Source organism: Patagioenas fasciata, chromosome 1 (genome assembly GCF_037038585.1).
Source record: "Patagioenas fasciata isolate bPatFas1 chromosome 1, bPatFas1.hap1, whole genome shotgun sequence".
NCBI lineage: Eukaryota > Metazoa > Chordata > Aves > Columbiformes > Columbidae > Patagioenas > Patagioenas fasciata.
In genome coordinates this window covers 78,740,721-78,764,326 of record NC_092520.1, presented here as the reverse complement: position 1 = coordinate 78,764,326, position 23,606 = coordinate 78,740,721, and the positions used below count along the sequence as shown (strand labels likewise).

At 36.7% G+C, this 23,606-nt stretch overlaps 1 protein-coding gene across 4 annotated transcripts in view; it reads left to right on the top strand.

Annotated features, from left to right (window-relative positions):
• USP25 (ubiquitin specific peptidase 25) overlaps window positions 1-20,144 on the top strand; it is a 99,012-nt gene extending 78,868 nt beyond the window's left edge. For 2 of the 4 annotated variants that reach the window (XM_065862823.2, XM_071809518.1), the window contains 9 exons: window positions 1,870-2,009; window positions 4,694-4,807; window positions 6,676-6,771; window positions 10,232-10,410; window positions 11,227-11,305; window positions 13,103-13,182; window positions 18,159-18,282; window positions 18,966-19,161; window positions 19,549-20,144. In XM_065862823.2, coding sequence (XP_065718895.1) covers window positions 1,870-2,009; window positions 4,694-4,807; window positions 6,676-6,771; window positions 10,232-10,410; window positions 11,227-11,305; window positions 13,103-13,182; window positions 18,159-18,282; window positions 18,966-19,161; window positions 19,549-19,721 — 1,181 coding nt within the window. In that variant the 3' untranslated portion in view covers window positions 19,722-20,144. The remainder of the gene's footprint in view (window positions 1-1,869; window positions 2,010-4,693; window positions 4,808-6,675; window positions 6,772-10,231; window positions 10,411-11,226; window positions 11,306-13,102; window positions 13,183-18,158; window positions 18,283-18,965; window positions 19,162-19,548) is intronic. The other 2 variants (XM_065862824.2, XM_071809503.1) reach the window with 1 other exon arrangement.
• Window positions 20,145-23,606: the final 3,462 nt, after the last annotated feature.

Here is a 23,606-nt window from a genome sequence, read left to right as displayed (position 1 = left end):
GAGACTTGATTTTACAGAACCAGATGCATCTGGGATTTGAACCCAACTTTTATTCACCTGCCATGATCTGTGGCTATAAATGTCTGTAGATGCATCTGAAACTGTGAGGGAGAGAGAGGCAGAAACTCTTCAGTTTGTGTATCCTGCTGTGATATCTAGGCAGCAAAGACGAGCTTAAATTGGAGCATCAAGAATAAATAAGGCCTCCCTGGGACTCATGCTGCTTTGATATCTGTGGCTGCCTGGTGGGCAAAAGACTTGACTCACACATGCCTTCTGCTTGCCCATGTTCAGAGAGAGCCTGTGATGACACCTTTTGCCCCTGGCACAAACACAGCAAAGGTAGCTCGTGGTCTGTCTTGGATTGGGGTAGGTATGGTCCAGGCTGAAGGAGACACCATGTTCTTGAACCAAATTCAGCTCCAAATGTACCTCAAGAGACTAACATTAGTCTGACCCATGACCCGTGTGTTACTGTGATTTATAACTATTTACTTGGCCAAGGTAACTGCACCTGAAGTTTAGTCTGTTGGGATTTTTTCATTTTATTTTTTATTTAAAGAAGAAAAATATTTGTTTGTTCTTCTGCCTTTTCCCTCATAGTCATGCTTAGCTTTTACTAAATTAATTTTATTTCCTTGGAAAGTTTTGCCTCTTAAGATTGGTAATTATTAACAAGCCTCAGCAGTCTGTTTTGAGAATTTATTAGTCCATAAGTGATGTATATTCTATTCAGAGTTATTGATTAGGAGACCTACCTTCTCATTTTAAATTAGGACAGAATTTAGATCTAAAAAGAAAAAAAACTATATAGTGTGATGTATTGAACAGAGTTAGCAATAGTAGGGCCCACTTAAGAAATTACTTAGAATTAATATATAAAAAAAAGGGTGTTGAAACTGTGGAAAAGGCTCTTAGCAACAACAGTGATGCCAGTGGTGTTAGGAACTTAGCTAATAAAGACCACTGTCCATCTGACTACAGAACATACACCTGCTTTGACAGAGAAAGACCTGTCAGGTTTTAGCTTACATTTGCCTTTTGCTCCATTGCAGAAGGCTGTATGTACATCATGTGAAAAGTGACATGATGGATTTGTGTAGTGAGATCGTTGTCCGTGTGCTCTCCTTGTATTTGAGTCATTAAGACTGAGCATGTATGTCTCATAAGTATCTATGGCTACAAACTGAATGTAAAAAATGCAGTGATTTAGTGACACTTCTCTTTCACAAACTCAATGGAGAGTGACTTCATCTTCTGTATGTTTTGACTTTACAAACACTTTGAAACTGCTTTTAGTTCTTCTGTTAGTAATGGAAAATACTAAATTAATGTTTTATTTGTCTACCAAAAGTTGTTTTCATCATGTAAGAAATATAAAACGTATTTATGGTAATCAATTTTATTGCCTTCTAGTGGGGGAGACTTTAAGACTTCCCTTAAGTCAGAAGAGTATGATGTGTTGATTATATTGTGAAGTAAAAATACATCTGACACTGAAGTGGCTGTAGGCCATTCCATATATTGGGTCTGTATGCCACAAAATCAAAGTAGAATGTTATCTTTATCCTCAGTCACCCACTACATGATTGTTGAACACCCCTTACTCAAGAGCCTTAATGGGTCTATAGACAGGACAGGTCTGTTGTTCCTAATATAAAATCATGGGTCCATTTATATGAAGATGTTCAAAATTACCTGAGACACAGACTGGTAAAAAATTTTATTTGTGGATGGTGTGGCCTACCCTACATTTTCTGTGTGGGTTACCTTATCCGTGAGACAGTGATGTCAATAAAACTAATCAGTCGATTCAGAATTCATGCTTATGTTGACACATACAATTGTTATTTTATTTCTGTCACCAAGTTCAAGCAGGAGAACCAGAATATTTAGAACAGCCATCAAGAACTGATCTTTCAAAGCACTTAAAAGAAGATTCTGTACAAGCAATCAATAAAGCTCTAGCTGAACAAGAAGATAGAGGTCCAGAAGCTATAATGGATTCGGTGAGGATGTTTTCAAGCTTGAAATACTTTTGCTTTTATTTTGCAAATGGAAGCGATATGATAGCTGATAAAAAGGAGTATGTGTGGAAACTTTGTACTGAAAATTGCTGTTTCTTCAAGGACTGCCCAGCACTCAAGTCCATCCAGAAAGTGTTTACTACAGTAGTGGGGGTAGTAAAGGAAAAATACTAAGGTAGATGTCTTCTGTGCATTTAATGTACTTGTTGAGAGCACAGCATGTTCTTCAAATGACAATCATGTTTGTGCCCATCATTTTTTTCAAAATGTTAGATTGTTCAATTTATTTTTGAGGAGTAAACATTGACATTCCATGTAAAAGGCCTGAAAAAATCTGTTTAAATCAGTATTTTATCTGAGGAATATAAGATTATAATTGAGTTTCCTTGAAAGACCTGTGCAAGTGCTAAAGTAGCTTTCAAAAATTAGGGGGTTTTCAACAATATTCTGTAGTTTTAATACAAATTCACATCTTGGTGATAATTATTTTTTGTGTTTCAACAGATGCATATAGTAACTTAAAATAGTTAAGAAGTACTGTTGGGTGATACTGTTTTCACTTCGTACAACAAATACTAAGATGAACTAGATATGTAGCTACTTCATAAGTTATTAATGAAGCTAATATTTAACAGTTTTTTCTTTCAGCAAATATTTTTTTGCCTCTCTATAAGTATATAGATAAATGACCAATGTATTTGCCACAAAAGCAAGTGCCTTTAAGTCAATACATTCATTTGTGTTGGAACCATATCTGTAAGTTTAGAACATACAAAATGAACAGTATGGTGCCTTTAGTAACCACTCGAGATATGAACAGTTTAGATCTATGCAAAATTCAAAATACGCTTCCGAACCTCAGTTGAGAATCCTCATGAAACAAAAGCAATCTAACCCCAGGTACCTTTGGGGCCAACAGGAGAGTCCTCCTAAAGCCTTTCAAAATGATGCGACAACTTTTTGTTTCTTAGACCTGACGTGTTTTCCATCCATTCTCCTGTGGTGTTGAGAGAGCAGAGAAGCACTGAAATTAAAGCAGGAAAACTGCATGCAAATGCATTAGGCTACTGCACATCTGACTTCTTGGAGTTCTCAGAATCCAAAACAGCTTAGGGGGAGCCCTGTCTAATGTGAAGTACCTCTGACTGGAGGAGTAACTGTGAAAGTACCAAACCCATGATAAAATGTCTTGCACAGTGCTGTCATTTCTCTAGGATCTGTGGGCATCTATCCCAGTGGGATGTGGAGGTGTCTTATTGACTTCTTTCCATGGATCAAGTGTTTTAGTTTAGGCTAACAGCACTCTGCACAGCCGTAGGACTTTACAAGACTGTGGTTGAGGAACCACGTGGAGAACGTCATGATAGGTTTAATGACGCTGATGTAGGTCATCTTGTTTTTCACTGCATATTTCTGCAACAAAGTGGATGGCTCTTCAGGAATTAAAAAATAAAAATAAAAAAAAAACCAAACAAAATAAAAAACCAAACTATGCAAACTTTTATTTAGAAACAAATGTATTTCAGCTGCTAGAATCTAAAGCAAATTTCTAGCTAATCTGAGGACACACTGTTTAAAAGCTGTTCTTTGTATACCCAAGTTTAACTTAGGCGGAATTGGGCTTCCTTCTCAGTATGTCAGCGTGCTTTTTAATTATTCTGTTTCCATATGCATTCTGACATGCAGGCATATATTCCTTTCCTCCACTTTTTATTTTTCTGTTTTAAAAGAAGGAAAGCCAACATCAGAATGTATAACAAATAGGAGTGTAAGTTAGTGACCACATGATCATTTGTGTCCATTTTCTGCCCTTTTGTCATTTTTTTCTACCCTCTGCACAGCCTTCCTTTGTATTTATACAGTGCTGGCTGTAAATAGATACTGTATGTGTTTCTGCAATCTTTGTTATAAAATGAGACTATTGTAATAGTTGCGAAACAATTAGCATGGCACACTGCTTAGATTAAGGGTCAAGATCTGAAAATGTTGTAAACTGACTGTTTTGCTATGATGAGCCATAGGAGCAGAGATTAGTCTGTGGTGTTGTTTGTAACTTACTTTAACATAGCAAGAATTTCAATTACTAACATAATCTTCCCCTGATTTTCTGTCTAATTACTTTTCTAAAAAAACAAAAATAAACCTGTTCAATGCAACGCACCTTTAAATATACTTTCAAATATCTTACTTGCTAGAGGCTTTTTAATTTTTTCTCAGAGCATCAGGAACTGTTAGCCTTTGGCTTGTTGCCATTCCTTATTATGTATTAATCAGATACTTCACTTATATTTAGTAATTTTTTTGTGGAATATATGAAGAGAAGTGGTGGTTCACAGGCTCATCCTTTAACAACTGCCTTAAATTTGTAATGGATGTTAGAGTTGCAATACTGGCATACTAACCTGTGAAGATGTAATTAGCGAATAAAGGGTGAATGAAATATTTTAATAGTAAAGGCTTAATTTTAAAATGTACTGCTTAAATTAAGAAACTGTAAGTAGTTAGAGAACATAAGTGGCATTTATAGTTTTTTTCAGAACTTCAGCAGTGCACATCATTTTACTTGATGAGCTTGTCAGTTTGCGTGTCACTGTAATTTGTCTTTTTTTCTGATTATTTTTTTATTCCCCCCACACACACATACTGATAACGATTTTCTTCTGCAGAGCTCTGATAATGGCCCAGCTCAACCAGCTCCTAACCAGCGAGTTGTAGAGGTGGCGATTCCTGATGTAGGGACTTTTGTGATTGAGTCAGAGGAGGGGGGTTATGACGATGAGGTACATTTGATTGCAATTGTGTGCACCGCTCCTCCTCGGTGCTTTCTTGTGCTGCCTGATGAGAAGTTTTGGCATGTTTGCACATCATGACACCTAACAGATTTCTGCAGAACTAAATGCTTAGCAATTTGTGACCTTAACAATGACTTAATTTGTAATGAAATATGAAAGGAAAGCAATAGCTACTCTAATCGGACACGCTTTGCATGGTACCGTTTACACTGGAGGTATATTTGTCTTTTTAGCTGTGGAAGTTGAATGTTTGCATTAGGCCAGATAGCCTTTGAAATGCTGGTGGTAGACTGTGGACTACAACTTTATTTAAAAGGTGACAGGGTAGTAGTGAGTGATGTTCTTAATGTTTGTGCTTTCTTGTCAGTCAAGTAAAGCTGGTGTTCAAGTCTGATCCCTTATTTGCCAAGGTTAAGCTTTTCAGACCTCAGGGGTTAAATTATCCATGGAAATAACTTGAAACTGATATGGCTGGTGGAGCTGAGTCTTCCAAAGTTTAAGGAAAAAAAAATAGAAAAATTTTGGTTTTCATGGTTCAGACGCAGGGTGGTGCCTGTACCTGATGCTACTTGAGGAACACATAAAAGGCCCATGTTATCCTGAGACACATTATTTTCTGCTGCCCTATTTTAGTAGCAGCAAGCAACACTGCCAGGTCATCCAGCTATCCTGCCTTGACACTGCTGACCCCATGTTTGTTTTGGTTGGGGACAGTGTTGGTGCAACCCATGTTCTGAGGTGTCTGAACATGCCTTCTTGGTGGGCTATAGGAAGCTTTTGCTTTCCTAGGGCAAATGGGTATTTCAGGTCATTCTGCCCTGTAATTATGAACAGTTGTAACTGGGAGTATGGGATGGGGAATAAAATTATTTAATTGACATTGTCACACTGAATTCAGCTTCTCACAGATGTGTAGTCTCCACCGTTAAAGACATGAGGATTTAGCCTCACCTAATGGCCTGCTTTTTGTTTGTTTGGGGGTTTTTTTTGTCTCCTTCCCCCTGTGTTGTCCCCATGCCATTGTCTGTCTTCTCTGGTTTTGTGTGTGTGTGTGTTCACTTTTGCCTTAATGTTATTCTTATGTGTGGGAAACTTCTGGAGAGTTTAGGGTTCTTTTGTTACTCTGCCAGTTATACATTGAGCAGGGAGAGAGGGACTGTTTTTCTTTGCTTACAAACAAAAAAGGGGAAAAGACCTTCTGAGCAAGGTAGATGTATCAAATTGTTTGTATATAACTGATGGGAATAGCTGTGAGATGTGTGTCTTATGTTTGGCTTTGTGTTTGTTAAATGTTGTGCATTTCATTTTTAAGAATAAGTGCAGATGCTTCAGGGACCAATTGCATTTGCAGCAATGGGACCCTTCTTTTGTTACTGAAATACACATAAACTACTGACAGTGTAGTTTATGGTGTTTTTAGTATAGTATATATGAAGTGTGATTGGGTGGTTTTTCTACATGAAACTTTTTGTATCGTTTGGTGGCCACGGGTAGCACTCATTCAGTATGCAGTTTCTGATGGATACTAATGCTGAACGATGCATGTTCCTTTCCTGGGAAGTTTTGATCATGTCACTTTTAAATTGTATTTGGCATAGTTCTTCTGTTTTTTTTATTGGTTTTTTTTTTTTTTTTTCCGATAAGCTTGCTTTAATCATATGTTGTTACAGTAAAAATATATACACATGCCATGACTAGTTTGCAGAATGTGCACACCGGATCTGCATTGAAATGTGCCACTTCAATGTATGCATGCGTTAAGTTGCTTTTTCTCTTGCATGAGACTAAAGGCATATTGAATTTGGTCATTAAAATATTAATCATTCAAAACTTTTACCTTAAATCCCTTGTGGCAGGTCATGCTGACCCCGAACATGCAAGGTATTATCATGGCTATAGGTAAAGCCAGGAATGTTTATGACAGGTGTGGGCCAGAAGCAGGGTTCTTTAAGGTACAACTAACATTTTCAACTTTTTCTCCTTTGACGTGTCTTGTTAGATATCCCTTCTCCCTCCACCCTTTGCACATTAAGACTGTTCCAGCATTTATATGCAACTCTTCTATAAGATCAATCCTTCATTTGGATATTTGTCCCTTGAAAACCAGGTAGCTCTTTCCCTGTTGATTGAGCAATACACTGCCTTGATATCAGTAGCTTATGTACCTTTCTGCATTCTACCTTTGTAAGAACAGTAGCAAGTAACATGAAACCTAGATGTGTAATCAGTAAGAATATGTTCTGTTTTTTCTTTCCCCCTATTAGGACATGAGTTTTTTACCAAGGAACGTCAGTGTTTAGTCATTCGTTGTTTATTTCAAAGAGATGTTCTTGATTTGTAGTCCTTAAAAGATTTTTAGTAAATCTGAGTTACTTTCTTTTGTATAATTGCATGGATGTCCATACTATTTATTTATGCAGTGTTTTATTACTGGGAATTAGACATTAGGCTTTTTGTGGCTATTACTCTTCACAATGATACGAGATTTAAAAACGTGTTAGTCTTTTTAAATACACAAACTTCTGAGCATTTCTAGCTCATAATCTTTTGAATTTTCAGGGTATTAGAAAGGGAATTATTTTGACATGATGTAAAATCCTCTCAAATGTGATTTGGAGGGCGGAAGAAGTTTCTTGCTTGTTGTTGGGTAGCAATCTGTTTACTTCTTAATTCTGGTGTAGTTGCACTAGAAAAAATTGTAGAAACCAAAAGAACAGCAAACAACCACCCACCAGCGAATCAAAATGCAAACACCCCCCACCATCAACAACAAAAAATTCTCCGACCCCTTGGTAAGGAGATCAAAGTCTCATGGGTTGTTTTGTTTGTCTGATTTTTGCGGTGTTTTTTAATGTGTACTTAGAGAAGTCTTACAACAATTATTTGCAGAACTGTGTCTGTAAACTCTGCTTGCCCTCAGGGAGTGGAGAGACACCTGCCATAGTCTCTGTTCAGTGATACAGATTTTGTTTGGGATTCAGTGCTGGGTTTTTTCCAAATTTATAACGTAATGAAAAGGTGTCCATCTTTTTTATTTTTTTAAGTTGAAAAAGAAAATGCTTATTTAATCAAATGGAACTCTGTACCAGAAAGGTTAATTACACTGAATTAGTTTTTAAATATGAAGAGTATTTTGATGATTTTAAAAACAGAAATGCAGTTCAAAATAAAATTATATTTAGTGCTTCGTAGTTATCAAAACAATGCCCAGTTGAAATATTTTTAGGTCTTTAATTTTGAATACTTAAACATTTTCACTTTGTGGGGGACAGAATTTTTGTTAGCATAAGAAAATGTTCTGACACTAAATTGTTGGAGAACAGAAAAGTCCCTTTACTCATTTTCTGCTGAATCTTGTTTGTGATAACTTAGATGAGGTGTAACATGCTTCATTTATAAGGAATACGTTAGTATGAACGTATGCAGATGAAGTGGTCTTACTTAGTGATAAAATTCGTGTTTTGAAATGTGTCAGTTGAAATCTCATGTTATTGCATACACTTATTGTAAAAGCTTATGTGTGTTTTTTTGGTTTTGGTGTTTTTTTGGTTTGTTTTTTGTGGGTTTTGTTTTGTTTTGGTTTTTGGTTTTTTTTGTTGTTGTTTTTGTTTTAATACTCTGGGTTTCTTCACGTGTTTTTTTTTTTATAAAATGAGTGTTTAAATTGTGAAGTTTTTTTCTATGATGTCTTTGCTTTAGTGTAACCCAGGTAAAACTCACTTGATGTGGGTCATTCTCACTGCCAAGATTTCACTCCCGCTTTAGATCTCTGGCCTGAGATGTGACTAATACAAACCCGTTAAGATATTTCTTGCCCAATGACCTCTTTCACTTATACTCCTTTAAACTTTATAGACCATTCCTTGCAGAATGTTTGCCTTAAGATCTTTCTCTAACATTCTCAGTAAGAAAGTGAAAGCATGTCATACTTTCTTCTGCTGCCCTTTTTTCCTGTGTTCTATGTAAAGGAAGTCTTATTTTTCATTGTATGTAGGATTTCTGAATCTCTAATGTACCATTTCATTTTGTTTGTATTTGGAAATATAGGTTTTGCGTTGCATTTTTTCATACTTCTAAGTAATTCCCTGAGAAATTATATGTCTAATAGCAATTGCTTTTTGCTTCTGGCCTACCCCAATAAACAGGGTTTAATTGCGTAGTTATCCATGTTGGTTTTCTAATGGCAGAACTCCTTATCGTGTAAAACAATAGAAACTCTCTGTGGCTTTTGATATTTATAATCAGTTCTTCCAAACTTCCTTTTTAATGATAGTGCTTATGATTAGTATTTAAAAATATTGATGCAGAACTTTAAGTTTTGAAGTTCTCCCCATGCTCTGTGTTCAAGCCTGTATGAACAGCATCCTACCCACATGTTTAGTCTTGCAACAAAATATGTTCTAGAGAACAGGAGCCCAAATTTCTGGTAGTTAAACGTCAAGTATGCTGCTGCCAGGTATTTCAACATAAAGAAATTTGAAATATTGAACAGGGTATTTTTCTGCCTGCTTTGGAGCTCTTATTTTGTGCATATGTTGTATTGAAACTTTGGTATTATGTGAAGCTACTGTGTTAAGCCATTTGTTTCAAGCTGACATTTAGTGTGGGCAAACAATCTCGTCACCTCCCTATTTTGAGAGATAAATTATGGAACATATTAATGATTGTCACAATTTTTCTCATTATTTTTCTTGTTCCACTTGTGCTGTATGGTTTCAGTGAGTAAGATCTAATGGATGTAACAGATGATGCCCGTTAAAATCTAGCGTGCTAGCAAAGCTAGAAAAGTAAACACTTCTGGTGACCTCGAATTCAATCTAAAATATTCAGTGAGGAGTCCATCCTGCCCTATGGAGGACTAATACTAGTCGTATTGAAGTATTGTTTTCTTTAGAAATCCTACAGTTTTATTTTTGTTGAAAGACATTTTCCATTCTCACTTAGTGTTTCCAAAATCATGAATGTTGTTGAAGCTTTCTGTAGAATTTGTTTTACCATGTATTTGAATATTAACTATCTATTAGAGGTACCTTTTTTACCTTATGAGAAATTAGAAGATTTTTTTAAGTGTCTGGTATCCTATACTGCTTTTGGACTGTAAATGCTTAAAAGAGGCCTTTCTAGGGACTGGATAAACCTTTTCTCAGGGGGACCTAGCACAGGATTGATATTGCTTTTGGAGAAGAAGTCTACCTGGGATTTTGGCTGCCTTAATCGGGGAGAGACAGGAATAACTTTACCATTTGTCTGTTTTTTAATGTAGTTCAGCATTGATACAAGGGTGGAGTGTGGAATTACTAAAAATAATTTTGTAGACACAGGGCCATGGGACTTGAATTATTCTGTTAGTATCTGTGATGTTTATGAGTTAAAAGCCAGAAAGAATAATGTATATTTTTTAAAATTATTTAGGCAATTAAATTGGAATACACACGACTGCTAAAATTAGCCCAGGAAGATCCGCCGCCTGAGTGTGATTACCGTTTGCGTCATGCAATTGTTTACTTCATCCAAAACCAGGCACCAAAGAAGATAATTGAGAGAACATTACTGGAACAGTTCGGAGATCACAATCTTAGCTTTGATGAAAGGTAATAAGATCTGCTGTCTCATTTCTTGTGCTCACGTACATTCTCTGATGGTGGAGATGCCCCTTTGTATTCAGATAATACGCGTAATAGAGGGAAGGCTGGTGTGTTTGTCTTTCTAGTTAATTACTTGTAAATATAAAATGCATGAAAGAATAATTTTGTGAAAATTATCATCTTTATAAAAATCTCTATAAAAAGAGTAAACAAATTTAAGTTTCTGTCAATATGAAATAAGGTGAAATACTGAGGGTTTCTTCATGATTTTACACGTAGGTTTCTGTACGTTCTTTCAAAACACTGGGAAAGGCTGTATAATTTGCTTTTCTTCACTGGCCTGCAAGCCAGCAGTAGACAGCAAAGCCTTGCCATCTTCTGAAATGGGACACCAAGCTAGTTGGGTAACTTACCTGAATGTAAGACGCTATCTCTTTTCCACTCAAAATTCCATATATTTACTTACATTAGTCTGATTGCTGTATAGTGAATAGTCCTCTAATGTTACTTTTGCAAAGTAAATATCTGGGAGTTTCAAACCATCTGAACTTCAAATTAAAAAGACTGAGAAATGTGGCAATTTGGCAAAATAAAACAAGAAGCAATTCTTAGATAGCAGAGGCCTCTATCACACATACTTCAACAGTATGACCTCCCCTGCTGATTATACCATGCATAACAAAAAGCATATTTTCCACAGTGTTTTCATACTATTTTGCATAAGACTGTAGCTTATACTGTTTGAGGCTGCTGTCTTTGTATTGATAATATGCTTTGCTAATTTTGAGTAATCTTTCATGATTTTTTGTTGCTTTTTCTAAGGTGCCGTAACATAATGAAGGTTGCTCAATCTAAACTTGAAATGATAAAGCCGGATGAAGTAAACATGGAAGAATATGAGGTCAGTATTTTTTTATGCTTTAAATTAAACTGTAACCTGAAACACTTATCAGTAAGCTGAATTTTGTTTTCAAAGATTTCTTCATACGCTGAGAAGTTAAAACTGGTTGTTGAAAGATCATTTGTTTGTAGAAAGGCTGTTGTGATCAGTTGATCTAAAGCTGTAATTCTAGGGTCAAATTTGACTTGAACCATGAACATCGAGTCTGTCCTTACTCCTTAATACGTCTCGTGGTATTTTGTAATTTATCACCATGTGAGCCAACTGGCTTTCTGCTGTCAGAAACAGCTAGCAGTGAAGGAGTGAGAGTGGTCTAAGATCAACCTTACGCATTTTGAGAACTGGGTCAAGGGCACAGTCCTATTTGTGCTTTTCTTCAGCCGTCTCTGCAACCATTCCCATTTTCTTACAAGCACCAGATTATTATTTTTATTTTGCTGAGACCATACGTAACCAGTTTATGCATTTGATTTTTCCTCTTGTGGTATTTAGAAGAACTGTTAAAGAAGAAAAAAGCAAATCTCAGACATTAAATAATTGTGACTAGTATTTGCCAGAATAACTCATCTCATATTTAAAGCTAAGTCTGTAGCTGCTTTTACAGCATTGGTTTCAGCTCTACGTAATACTGTTCATTAAAGCGTCTTAGCAGTGGATATTTATGTCCTAGGCAGATTCCAGCACACCACTTAGACCTCAGTGTTTTGCTATTTGGTCCAGCTTGTTCAGGAGGACTAAGGCAGCAATCTTCCCCTCAACAAACCAAATGAAAAATATCTGTCATCTCTTTTTACTGTGTTCAGGACCTACAGTAGATGTTACTACTTTACAGTGTGTCCTCCCCGGCCTGTGACTTTTATAGTGGGATTTCTGTTGCATTTTTTAGACTGTGCAAGGCTCAATATTTTACCATTTTCTGACTGGCATTACACAGGTAGAATAAACAATTCTGGACTTAGCTTTAAGAGTGAGGGAGTGGGAGTGTCTTCTATTCATCTGCAGATAAGTGACACTTTTTTAGCTTCTGAAGCAGATAGGTGATGGTTTCTCCAAAGATTGTGTCAGTATTTGTCTTGCATAGTGAGTTGGCATTTCATGGACCCTTTCTCATGCTCTTTGTGTTAATTTTGTAAGTGGCTATGTATTATGGAATGCTGTCCCTTATTTTATATTTAATGAGCAATTGAAATTTGGCTACTAACCAACTGCAGTAACAGCGCCTTTCTCTCTTAGAGACTTTACCTGTAAAGTTTACTAGTAGTCATTTGGTATAAATGGTGATGCAGTAAGATGTTTTGCTCCAATGTAAACATCTCCACAGGCTGTATTGCATATGTTTTTTTGTTACTTCCCATGTGAAATGTTCAGGCTTTTTCTATGTCAATCCTATATTGAAAGTAAAGCTTAATATTTAGTGTATGAAAAAGCTTTCTGATACTTTCTGAGTAAATAACTGAGCGTAATGTAGGGAAGAAAGAAAAGGCTATTAGCCTCTCAACTCTTTTCGAGAGTAAAAAGGGGATCTCATAATTCTGACCATGGTTCTCCAAGGATGCTTTATATTCCTTTCAAATAGTAACACATTCTGTAAAAGCAATCTAATGTAATATTTTAGATATTGAAGGATTTTCTTTTTGTTGATGGAGGGCGGTATTCAGGCAGACTTTTCACACATACGAACTTATTGGGGTCCTTAGCACTTATGTGAGTATTCAGCACTAAATAAAGCTTGTGTAAAGATAAATAAATGTATTTCATGTTCATGAATGAAATTCTATATACCCTTTCTTAATGCAGAGATGGCATCAAGACTATAGAAATTTCAGGGAAACAACCATGTTTCTTATGGTAGGACTGGAGTTTTTCCAAAAAAAGAGGTAAGTGCTGGTATAGAATTCAAATACAGTAGAGCAATTTGAAAGTAAAGTGTAATACTGATACGTAAAGCTATTTTTTAAATTAAGAATTGTTTAATGTGTACTTCATTTTAGTTAAGCATTTATTCAGTCCATTAATGTTTTCAGTCTTGCAACTCCCTCAAAGTTTCCTGCAACTTCCTATTCTTAATCTCAGTTTCCAATCTCTTACCAAGCCATGGACTCTTTTTCAGAACATCCTTCAAGCACACCCATATTCCTCCTTCTCTCCTACTCTAAGTGCCTTGGGTATCCCTCAGCCATAAAAATCTTCTCTGTCACCACATATATTTATCTGCTTACATCAGCAATCACAGTTAGTCAAGTCCCTGTCTTATCTGGCTTTTTATTGGGTCTTCCCACAGCAGCAAAGTTTAGCCTTCTGCATTTGTTTGAGCCAAAAATCCACTTGTGATGGGCTTTAAAGGTCAGGAAAAAAACCCCATAGTTATGCATGATAGTTTTCTTCAAATATCATAGTTGTAGCTGATTCTTCATAGCTCCATGAGGCAATGGTGATTCATTTCCTTCTCTTTTTGAACCAAGTCAGGAATTGTGGCTATATAAAATCGGTGACATTTGTGGACTTAATGCAGCTAAAATGTATATTCTTTGGTGTACTACATTCAACATGATGGTGATTACAGTATAGATGCTTCAAAACATTCTGCAGAGCAGCCTTTGAAACAGAATTGTTCAAAAGTATTTCTTGCTCCCATACCCAGCCAAAAGAATGGTATGATTAGCTGCAGAATATCCAGTGGCTGACATTTGTGGTGTGAAAATCGAGCTATCACGATAAAAATTTTTTTTATAGTGAAAACGATTTTGTAGTAAATCACTGATTTTTTTTTTTTTTTTTTTTTTCCATGTGTGCCATGGTTTAATGGGCAGCTAGTACTGCACAGCTGCTCAGGTGGACGGGCAGAGAGAATCAGAAAACAAACAACCAAACCTTGCACCAAAACAACAAAAAACCCCAACAAACAAATGACAAAGAATAAAAAAAGAAAAAATCAAACAAACAAAACGCCACAAAACAAAAACCCAGCAACTTGTGAGTTGAGATAAGAACAGTTTAATAGGAAGATAAAACGATAATAGAAAATATAAACCAAGTAATACACAATGCAATTGCTCCCTGCCTGCTGCACTGATAGCCTGACCATGCCAGAGCAGCAATATTTGCCCCTTGGCTAACTCCAGTTTATATACTGAGCATGACATCATGCAGTAAGGAACACCCCTGTGGCCACCTTGGGTCAGCTGTCCTGGCTGTGCCCCCTCCCAGCTTCTCGTGCACCTGGAGGAGGATGGGAAGCCAAAAGAGGCCTGGACTACTGGCAACAACCAAAGCAACATCAGTGTGTTATCTACATTCTTCTCATACTAAATCCAAAACACAGCTAATAGAAAGAAAATTAACTCTATCCCAGCCAAAACCAGGACAATGTATAACACAGTAGGTGGTGAAATTATAGTGAGAATCAAATTTATTTTTTTGTCTCTAGGCTATGTAGTAAACTGCTTCATATTTCTCTTTCTTGTCTTGTATGTTCGCAAAGAAGAAAGGCCTGAAACAAAACAGGATAGTTGATTGGAAATGACGCGACCTTGTCTTTTTGACAAGTTATATGTTTCTATAGTGGCTAATACAATGAACCCATAGTCTTGGTTTGTCTTCTGGTTGCTAACATGTAGTAAATAGTACATTCATCAGTAACTCAAATTGCAATATGCTGCTTTGTCAGTCTTAAACAGCTTATGTACAAAGGTTTGTCGGAAGACTGCCTGGCTTATTTGAAAAATAAACACTCTGGTGTTGCTTGATCCCTTAAGGCGGCAAAAATGTCATGGACATCGGTGTGGTATATAGGAACCCTCCTTGTTACCCCTGGAGCTATGCATGTTCTAAGCATGCAGGCAGGAATGAAAGGTCTTCAAGTTCCTTGGCACTGGTACTCCAAGATGGCTCCTTCAACTGCAAAATACCAGTGTTTTCACTTGTCCACTTCCTATTGTAATATATTCCAATTATGCCACCAGGAGACAGGAAAGCACAGGTTTCTGCTCTATGCTAAACAGTGTTTTTTGTATAGTTTTACATTATTTAGATTAATTTGCAAAATTAGGGTGAGGCATTTTTTACGAAACATCATTGTAATTTAGAAAACAAGCCTATAATGACCAGCCCTTGACGTGTAATATTGTTCAGAAATAAAAAAAAATACAGTATGAAATCCAATTTCATAAATGCTTCAGGAGGTATTTAATACAAAGTCAGTAAGACTGGAGTTGAGTGTGCTTAGAGGATGGGTGCAGATCTGGGTATCACTGAATAGCTCTAAAGGCATCTGTTGCAATTACACACTCATGTTGCAGCTACAGGTTCCCAAAGGACTGAAATATTTAATGAGGTTCATATCTTGTACACTCTAGAGGGCAGTGCTACCATCCTTATTCTGGAAGTGAGACTAAATAGATGAATTCTTCCAATTCCCGTATTAATACTGAAATCATAAAAATTTAAAAATCTTTATTAAAACATAAACTTTCTTAATTGAGGCACAGCCTTCATCCACAGGACTGTTTTGAGCCTTTTTTCAGAAACCCATCTCCTTCACTCGACCAACTTTTTGTAGTTTTAGTGACACTAATTGATACCTAGTGGTCTCTGATTTCCTTAAGTACTAGTACTCTGACAAACACAAAATCAATATTAAAGAAGTAGTTTGGTGTATGTTTTTCATGCCTACTTTCAGTGATCATTTGTGATTCCTTGTGGTAGTTGACTAGGCCCTGTGGAGAATTAAGGGGTGTTTCAGGTGTATCTTCTCTGGCTGCACTGTAGAATAAGTAGCCTGCTCTGGCTGAGGTGACCACAGCCAGCTAATGAGCCTTGGCAGGAGTTTTACCTGCAGCTCACTCGTGTGGTAGTATCTGAAAAGTGAACAGATTGTAGACTTTAGCAGTTACCTTTAAAGTTTCTTGGAAAGCAAATACAGTTTTTCAGTTTTAACTAAAATGCCTTTTTCAAAGCAGCACTGAAAATTTAGCTGCCCTATGCTTTCTGCGTCTTTTCCAAAGCCTAGACTCAGTGAGCTCCATAATTCTGTGGGCAGCATCTGTGATTTTTAGGCCTAGACTTCATACGCTGCAGCTTATATGCACTTCAGGTGTGAAAGGGCAGAACTTGCTTGCTGATTGACACTGTAGTAGTATTCCTCAGACTCGAGATATCTAAGAACTCGAAGCTTGCAAGTATAGTAACGGTGGTTTAAAATAGCTTTCTTTGCTGTTAAATGACACTACAGTTGTTTCAAGGAAAGGCCACACAACTGGGGGAAGGAACGGGAAGAGAGGGACTGGGATTAAGGTCACTACCAGCAGCAAGTTTTAATTTGGATCATCTGAGTTGTGGAGACTGTCATTTAAAAGTGCCCTTTCACAAATAACTGAGAAAGGAAAAGGAAGGAAGGTCCTGCTCCTCTGGCTTTATATCCAGCAGTTCCAGTTCTTTGCACTCATCATCTCCCCTTTCCTACTACATCGAGTTTTCTGCTGTTTGGTCAGTGATGTGAAGAGTTTTCATGGACAGGAGAAATGGACTTGAATAGAGGATGCTAGGACTTCTAATGAAAGCATAGCTTTGTATTTTGAGGACAAAAAGGTGGAAAATAATGACTGTACTCGTAATAATTGCTTAAGCAATATGTATTTAGAATTGCAAGTGACTGAGCTGATCTCATGGTGGAATAAATAAATTCACAGTAGATTCTGAAATTATGGTGTTGAGCTTCATGTTCTTCTAAACAGATATATTAGAAGATAAATCTTTAAGAAACCATTGATCTTTCAAGTAGCTGTTTCCCTTCTTTTTATGTGATCTCATTGGGAGACACTACTGTAAGTCTTCTTTGGAAAATTCTGACATGTTGTTTTCAGGTGTGTCCTGTGTGTGCTCACACATTTTTTAGCCATTTTTAGTACTTTGATGGTTTGGGGTTGGTAGTTTAAACCTTAACCGTGACCTCCTGTTCTCACTATGAGTGAATGAGTACACAATGTACTGTAATGATCCATTAGGAAATTTCTCTTCTAGTTTGGTTTTTTTTTTTTTTTTTAGTTTGAATAAAAATGAGATTTCTAACAGCTTGTTTTTAGAGTAGCTGCTTGAATTGCTTTCAGTGGCTGTCTATCATAACTGGGTTTCTGGAAGTCAGAGAATTAACAGTTTAAGGTGTTTGCTGGAAATGGTTTGCAACAGTGTGGGAGGAGATTGTTAATCACTATGTTAAGGGGTCTCCGTTGACTATTAACTGTTAGGTTCTTAGGTCCTCTGTTGCTTATCCTTTACCAATTAGGCATGTGTTTATCTTCTGTATTGAGATTAAAGACAGGAATACCAAGAGTCTCTTGGCACTTCTGCTTTTGAAATGCTATTGTGGCTTCCATCGCTTTAGACTTAAGTAGTTTGGAAGAACTTACAGTTAGTGAGGCTAAAAATTCTCATTATATTTTTTAGAAGTAAGGTGACAGCTTTAAACCTTCTAAGGTGTAGAATGCTATCAAGATATACGTAGTAACAGAAGATCAAACCTATGTGACATAAATGCACGCAAGAAGAATTAGGTATTCCTGTATACTGAAGGCTAATCCAAAACTATTTTTGGAGTGAAAGGATATCCATCAGTTTCAGTGAGCTTTGGAACAGACTTTGTGTGCAAGTGATCTAACTTGATAATAAAATAAATTGTTCTAATGTGCATAAAAGACAAAATTGAATGGTAGAAAAAACACCGTTATGAAGAGATTGGGAAGGAGGGGTAGAATTAGGTAACTTCACTTGTTTGACTACCTTGTGAAGAACACAGTAGTTAGTTTGAAATAGGTGGTACGTGGATGTTGTATCTAATGTTTTTGTTTCTTTACTTTAGCTATATGGAAGCCTTGCTCTACCTTATCTATGCTTACCAGAATAACAAAGAACTCTTGTCCAAAGGCCCGTACAGAGGGCACGATGAAGAGCTGATATCTCACTACAGACGAGAATGTTTGCTAGTAAGTGAAGGTTGAAGTATGTTTCAAAAACATTGAACTTGCTGCGTAGCTCTAACAAAAGTAATTAGTAGAAGAGTGTTGCCATCATTTAAAACCACACTAAAACCAGCAAAAGCCCCCTTTCATTAGCAAGTTAATGCCTCAGACTTGTGTAAGGAAAAAAGTCAAAAGTAAGAAGGAAAACGTAATTCCCATGATTTTCTTTTGGATTGTCAGCCATCATTTTTATGGTTGTAAATAGTGTGATGGCTACCAGCGTGTCTGGACCAGGTAACTACACTTCACAGTCTTGGTGAGCAGACTCGCCCTGGTGCCACAATTTGACAGAGAGACAAAGACTGGAAAAGGCATCGTCGGGAAATAAGGGTTTTTTCCTTGATTATGTCACTTACAGAAATAGAAAACAAAAGCAGATGAGAGGACCTCAGTCTTTAAAAAGAACAGCTGTAAAGGTTCAGTTTGCAGGTATCAGCTGAAGTGACTTGAAGAATAGCACAAGATCAAGTGGTTTAATAAAGTGTATGCATCATTGCTGTAAACACAAAAGTGCAACTGTGGTTAATACAAATTACAAGATAGATTTTTGTAGGAAGACTGTGCTTTAAAACAAACAAACTGATGCATGGTAGAATGTGAAATGCTGTATACTTAAAGGCTTTCCTTTTTTGTGGTGGTTTATGAAGAAACTAAATGAACATGCTGCAGCACTGTTTGAATCAGGAGATGATCAGGAAGTAAACAATGGCCTGATCATTATGAATGAGCTTATTGTCCCATGTTTGCCGTTACTACTGGTGGATGAAATGGAAGAAAAAGATATTGTTGCTGTGGAAGATATGAGAAACCGTTGGTGTTCCTATCTTGGACAAGAAATGGAACGTAAGTCGTTTCTTAATTAAGGTAAAAGATCCTTGTGCACCTTTTTTATAAATGTGATGTTTTCCGTGTCTTGAATTGACTCTTTTGTGCCTTGGTAATGTATTTTGGGCTATCCTGACTTTTCAATAATCCCATACACTTTTAAATAAACAGTTTTTCTGTATATTGCACTGGCATATCAGGCCTTAAAGGAAACATGCTTTTTGAATGGGAAGACATTCGTGGTATGTCCTATTTATTGCTGGCAGACCTGAAGAAAGTGAATTATTCCAAGTGAAACTCCTCTTCTTCCCACTCACCAATAAATAAAAAGTCAGTGTTGGCCAGAAAAAGAATTCCACACACAGGCGTAAATGCTTATGTTTGTTCTTCTTGTTTTATTTGCAGCAAACTTGCAAGAAAAGCTGACAGATTTCCTGCCAAAACTGCTAGATTGTTCTACAGAGATTAAAGGTTTCAATGACCCGCCAAAGTTACCCTCCTACTCCACACATGAACTGTGTGAAAGATACGCCCGAATTATGTTGTCACTCAGTCGAACTCCAGCCGATGGAAGATAAATCCTGCAACCTTCCTAAGCACATTGTATAAACTTTTTTAGTTCTTAAACCTTGCCTTCCTGTCACAGGGTTTGCTTGTTGCTGCTATAGTTTTTAACTTTTTTATTTTAATAACTGCAAAAGAGAAATGACTGTACAAACTTTAGCCAGACTACAAAACAGTTAAAGCTGAGAATCGCATGGCGCTCAGTTGTTTCAACCAGAATTGGTGCAACATGCAAGTCTGATCATTACGGCAAAACTGCTTTTTGCCACTTATCTGTTACAGTATTACTTTGCATTTATCTTGAGATCCTTTACTTTATCAACAGCTGTCTGGATCATTTTGTGACTGCAACTACTTTAAGTGTCCAGTACTGTGTAAATACATGGTACTTGGTAGCTTGTAAATGAAATGAAAGAATAAAGTTTTATTTATGGCTACTTCTGTGTTTGCAAGCAGATACCTTGTATATTAGTGTAAAATACGGGTATTTTTAGAAGAGGTACAGCATATTGATGGGTTACTCAATTTTATAGACAAGATTCTTCAGGATTTATGGCCAGTTTAGTTGCAGGTAGTCAGATGACTGTATGTGAATATATTGGAAAAACTGTCACAGTATTATACACTATGTTTTTTTGTAAATTCTTTACTGATCTGTATGATACTACACCTGAACACTTTTGTGTGTGTGGCCATGCCAGGTCTTTTCTGATAGTGACTGGCTTCTGAAGCAAAACAATGACGGCACCTTCCTTCTGTTCTTAGAAAAAAATTAGAAGAAGAAAAAGTATTTTCAATAGAAATATATTACACCCTCTGAGCAAAATTTCTAGAAATTGATCTAAGTAGAGGAAATAAAGATTTTTTTAAAAATGGAATTTGTGAAGCTTAAGAATTAATCCTTTTTTTTTTAAAAAAATGGTATTTTAGTCATGTAAGTGACCAGAAATAAAACGTTATTGAAATTCCTCACTTGAAGTGGGTTGCTATTGTTGCAACAAAATATCTCAGAAATCTTTTGTCCGCCCTAATTAAATTTCTATTGCAAGTGAAAGAAAAGATCTGTAGGGCTTTTTTTTGTAGAACTGAAATATTCTCTGCTTTTAATGAAGAAACTTAACTGTTTTGTGGGAAAAGAAATCTAATCCATCCTTAGGTAATGTTGTTACCTGACACTATTTTGATTCCTACTCTTTATAGAGAACTTTATGTGTTAGAACAGTAAACTATGTGAATATTTGTTTGTATGTTTTTATTGGAGTGGCACTCAACTTCACATTACCGGCTTTCAGGTGGTCTTTGTCCAATTATCTACTAATGAAAGAATACAGAGGGGAGGGAGGGAGTGATGGAGTTCAGACCACCTAGAAATATGGTGGGCATTAATATAGACAGCTCATATGCATGAAGAGGCAGAATTCAGTCTTAGTATATAGCAGTCTTGAAAGCTGTTCACTCTGGAGAGGTGCTGGATCACAACATACAGTGAATAGAGTATGGTCTTCAATTCAGAATCTTTTTAGGACTCTTTACTATTTTCAATATTGGAGTGCTTCATACTTCGTCAAACTATCCTTTTTTTAAGAATATCGAACTCATACAAGTGCCATACTGCTCAAGAGTCTTTAGGTCTGAATTGATTGTTGCGTGAAATATCTTTCAAGGAAAAAAAAAAAATTATAGTGTGAAAAGGGTGAAGATGCCTTTTAAAAGATTTCACTTTTTGCATCTGTTGCGCTTAGCATCGTGTATTTTTAAACAAGGTTTTGAACAGATTAAATTTCTCGTTTGCCTTTTTCAATAATTGTAAAAACACCTGAAAGTGAAAGAGCAATTTCATTTTTTTGGTAACAGGTTTTGAATTTGAATGTCTGTGAAAACTTTAAAGGAAGGCTCCCCTCTAACAATGCAGTAGCCAGTTGCCATCATCGTCTGTTTAATCTTCCATGATGAACGCAAGGGAAAAGGCACTCTTTCTAAGGTAAAAAGAGGAAGAAAATATTCACTTGGGAAGAATATCTGAGATATTTAAATTAAAGGGAAGCAGACAAAGATGAGATTGGTTGTTTCATTTTTTCCCCATTTCTTAAAATATGAAAATAATCCATTATAGTGCATAGTACGGGAGATAAATATGTATCCATTTGCGGTTACTCAGGGCTGGAACACTGCTTCTGTGAGGACAGGCTGAGAGAGTTGGGGTTGTTCGGCGTGGAGGAGGCTCTGGGGAGACCTTCCACACTTAACAGTGGTCTATAAGAAAGATGGGGACAGACTTCTTAGCAGAGCCTGTTGTGATAGGACAAGGGGTAATGGTTTTAAACTAAAAGGGGGTAGATTTACATTAGATATAAGGAAGAAATTCTTTACAAAGAGGGTGGTGAAACACTGGCACAGGTTGCCCAGAGAGGTGGTAGATGCACCATTCCTGGAGACATTCCAGGCCAGGCTGGATGGGGCTCTGAGCAACCTGATCTAGTTGTACGTGTCCCTGCTCATTGCAGGAGAGTTGGACTAGATGATCCTTGGATGTACCTTCCGACCCAAACTATTCTATGAATTTTTGAGCTGAATCGAGAAGGTCTGTCTAGTAGAGTAGAAATAAATACTATATGTGTGTTTTACTATTTAAATATCTTTAAAATTTCATGTATGAATGTAAAACTTCAGCTAAATTGTTTAGGTATTATTTTGTCTTAAAAACTTTGCTTTTTTCACTGCGATAAGGTAGCTTGGATTCATGGTACGTAGCATAAAACCTATACAAATAACTGTGCAAGGTAGTAAAGCATATGGTTCATTTGGCTACCTAATAATCTGTGAATTGTATAAGCAGATATTTCTCTTCAGTGTTGGAATTGTGAGACTTTCATCAGGCTTCTTTTTCAGTTTGTAGAACACAGATTAAGAGAATTTAATCCAAATTCATTACTAAGTCACCTGCACCATCAAGTACAGGCAAGGTGGTGGCTTCTTTTTTTTTTTTCCCAGCTGTTGCCTCATACTGTGGAGGATCCTGAAGGCACCACAGCCTATCAGTTATGTGTCACTTCCCCACTCCCCCACCAGTGTATTTTCTTTTTAGCCGACCTATCATATTGCTGCACTTTAGCTGATACTGTGGTAGCATCAAAAATCCTGTTGTTTCTAGTTAAATCTGCTGTAGCAGATCTGTTAGTTCCAGCCTAGCAGACCATGAGCAGCAGCAGAAGTAATCTGAACAAATGAAGAGGATTGATGGAGTTGGTTTGTAAAACTTAGATGTGTTATTTGCAATCACACCAGACACAAGGAGGTAGATCAGACCTTCATGACTGAGTCACTGCTGCTTTGTGAACAATCTGTACCTTAACTGCAGTGAATAACGATGCAGGGAGCAGTTTGGCTTTAGAAAACGTGAAGTATAGGCATAGTCAAAAGCATACGCTCCATCTTCGAGCATTAAAACAAACGAAGAAAAAAAACCACACAACCCCCCAACACCAATAATGTGTGTATTAAATATCTTTCAGATTATTTTTAGGCTATTCCAGTACATGTGTGAAGACTGCAACTCCAGAAAGGTACTTGACATAAACAGTGGCACACAGGAAACAGTCTGATTCTGTCCAATAAATGTAAAGGTCCATAAGGAGAGACAATGATTGTTGTTTACATTCTTCACTTTGTGCTCTTTCCTTTTCTCAAAATCCAGTGAGTCTAAATGTCTGTGGGAGGACTTACATAAACAGAAGTTAAGAATGTTGATGAAAAAATGTACCACGAAGTCTATAATAAGTCATCTCCTCTATGCAGCATTTTCCAACATATGTACATTTAAAAAAATATATATGTTCTGGTTTTGTGTCTAGAAGGATGAAAGAAAAATGGGTACCAGTCATGGCATTGAAAGGAAAGTG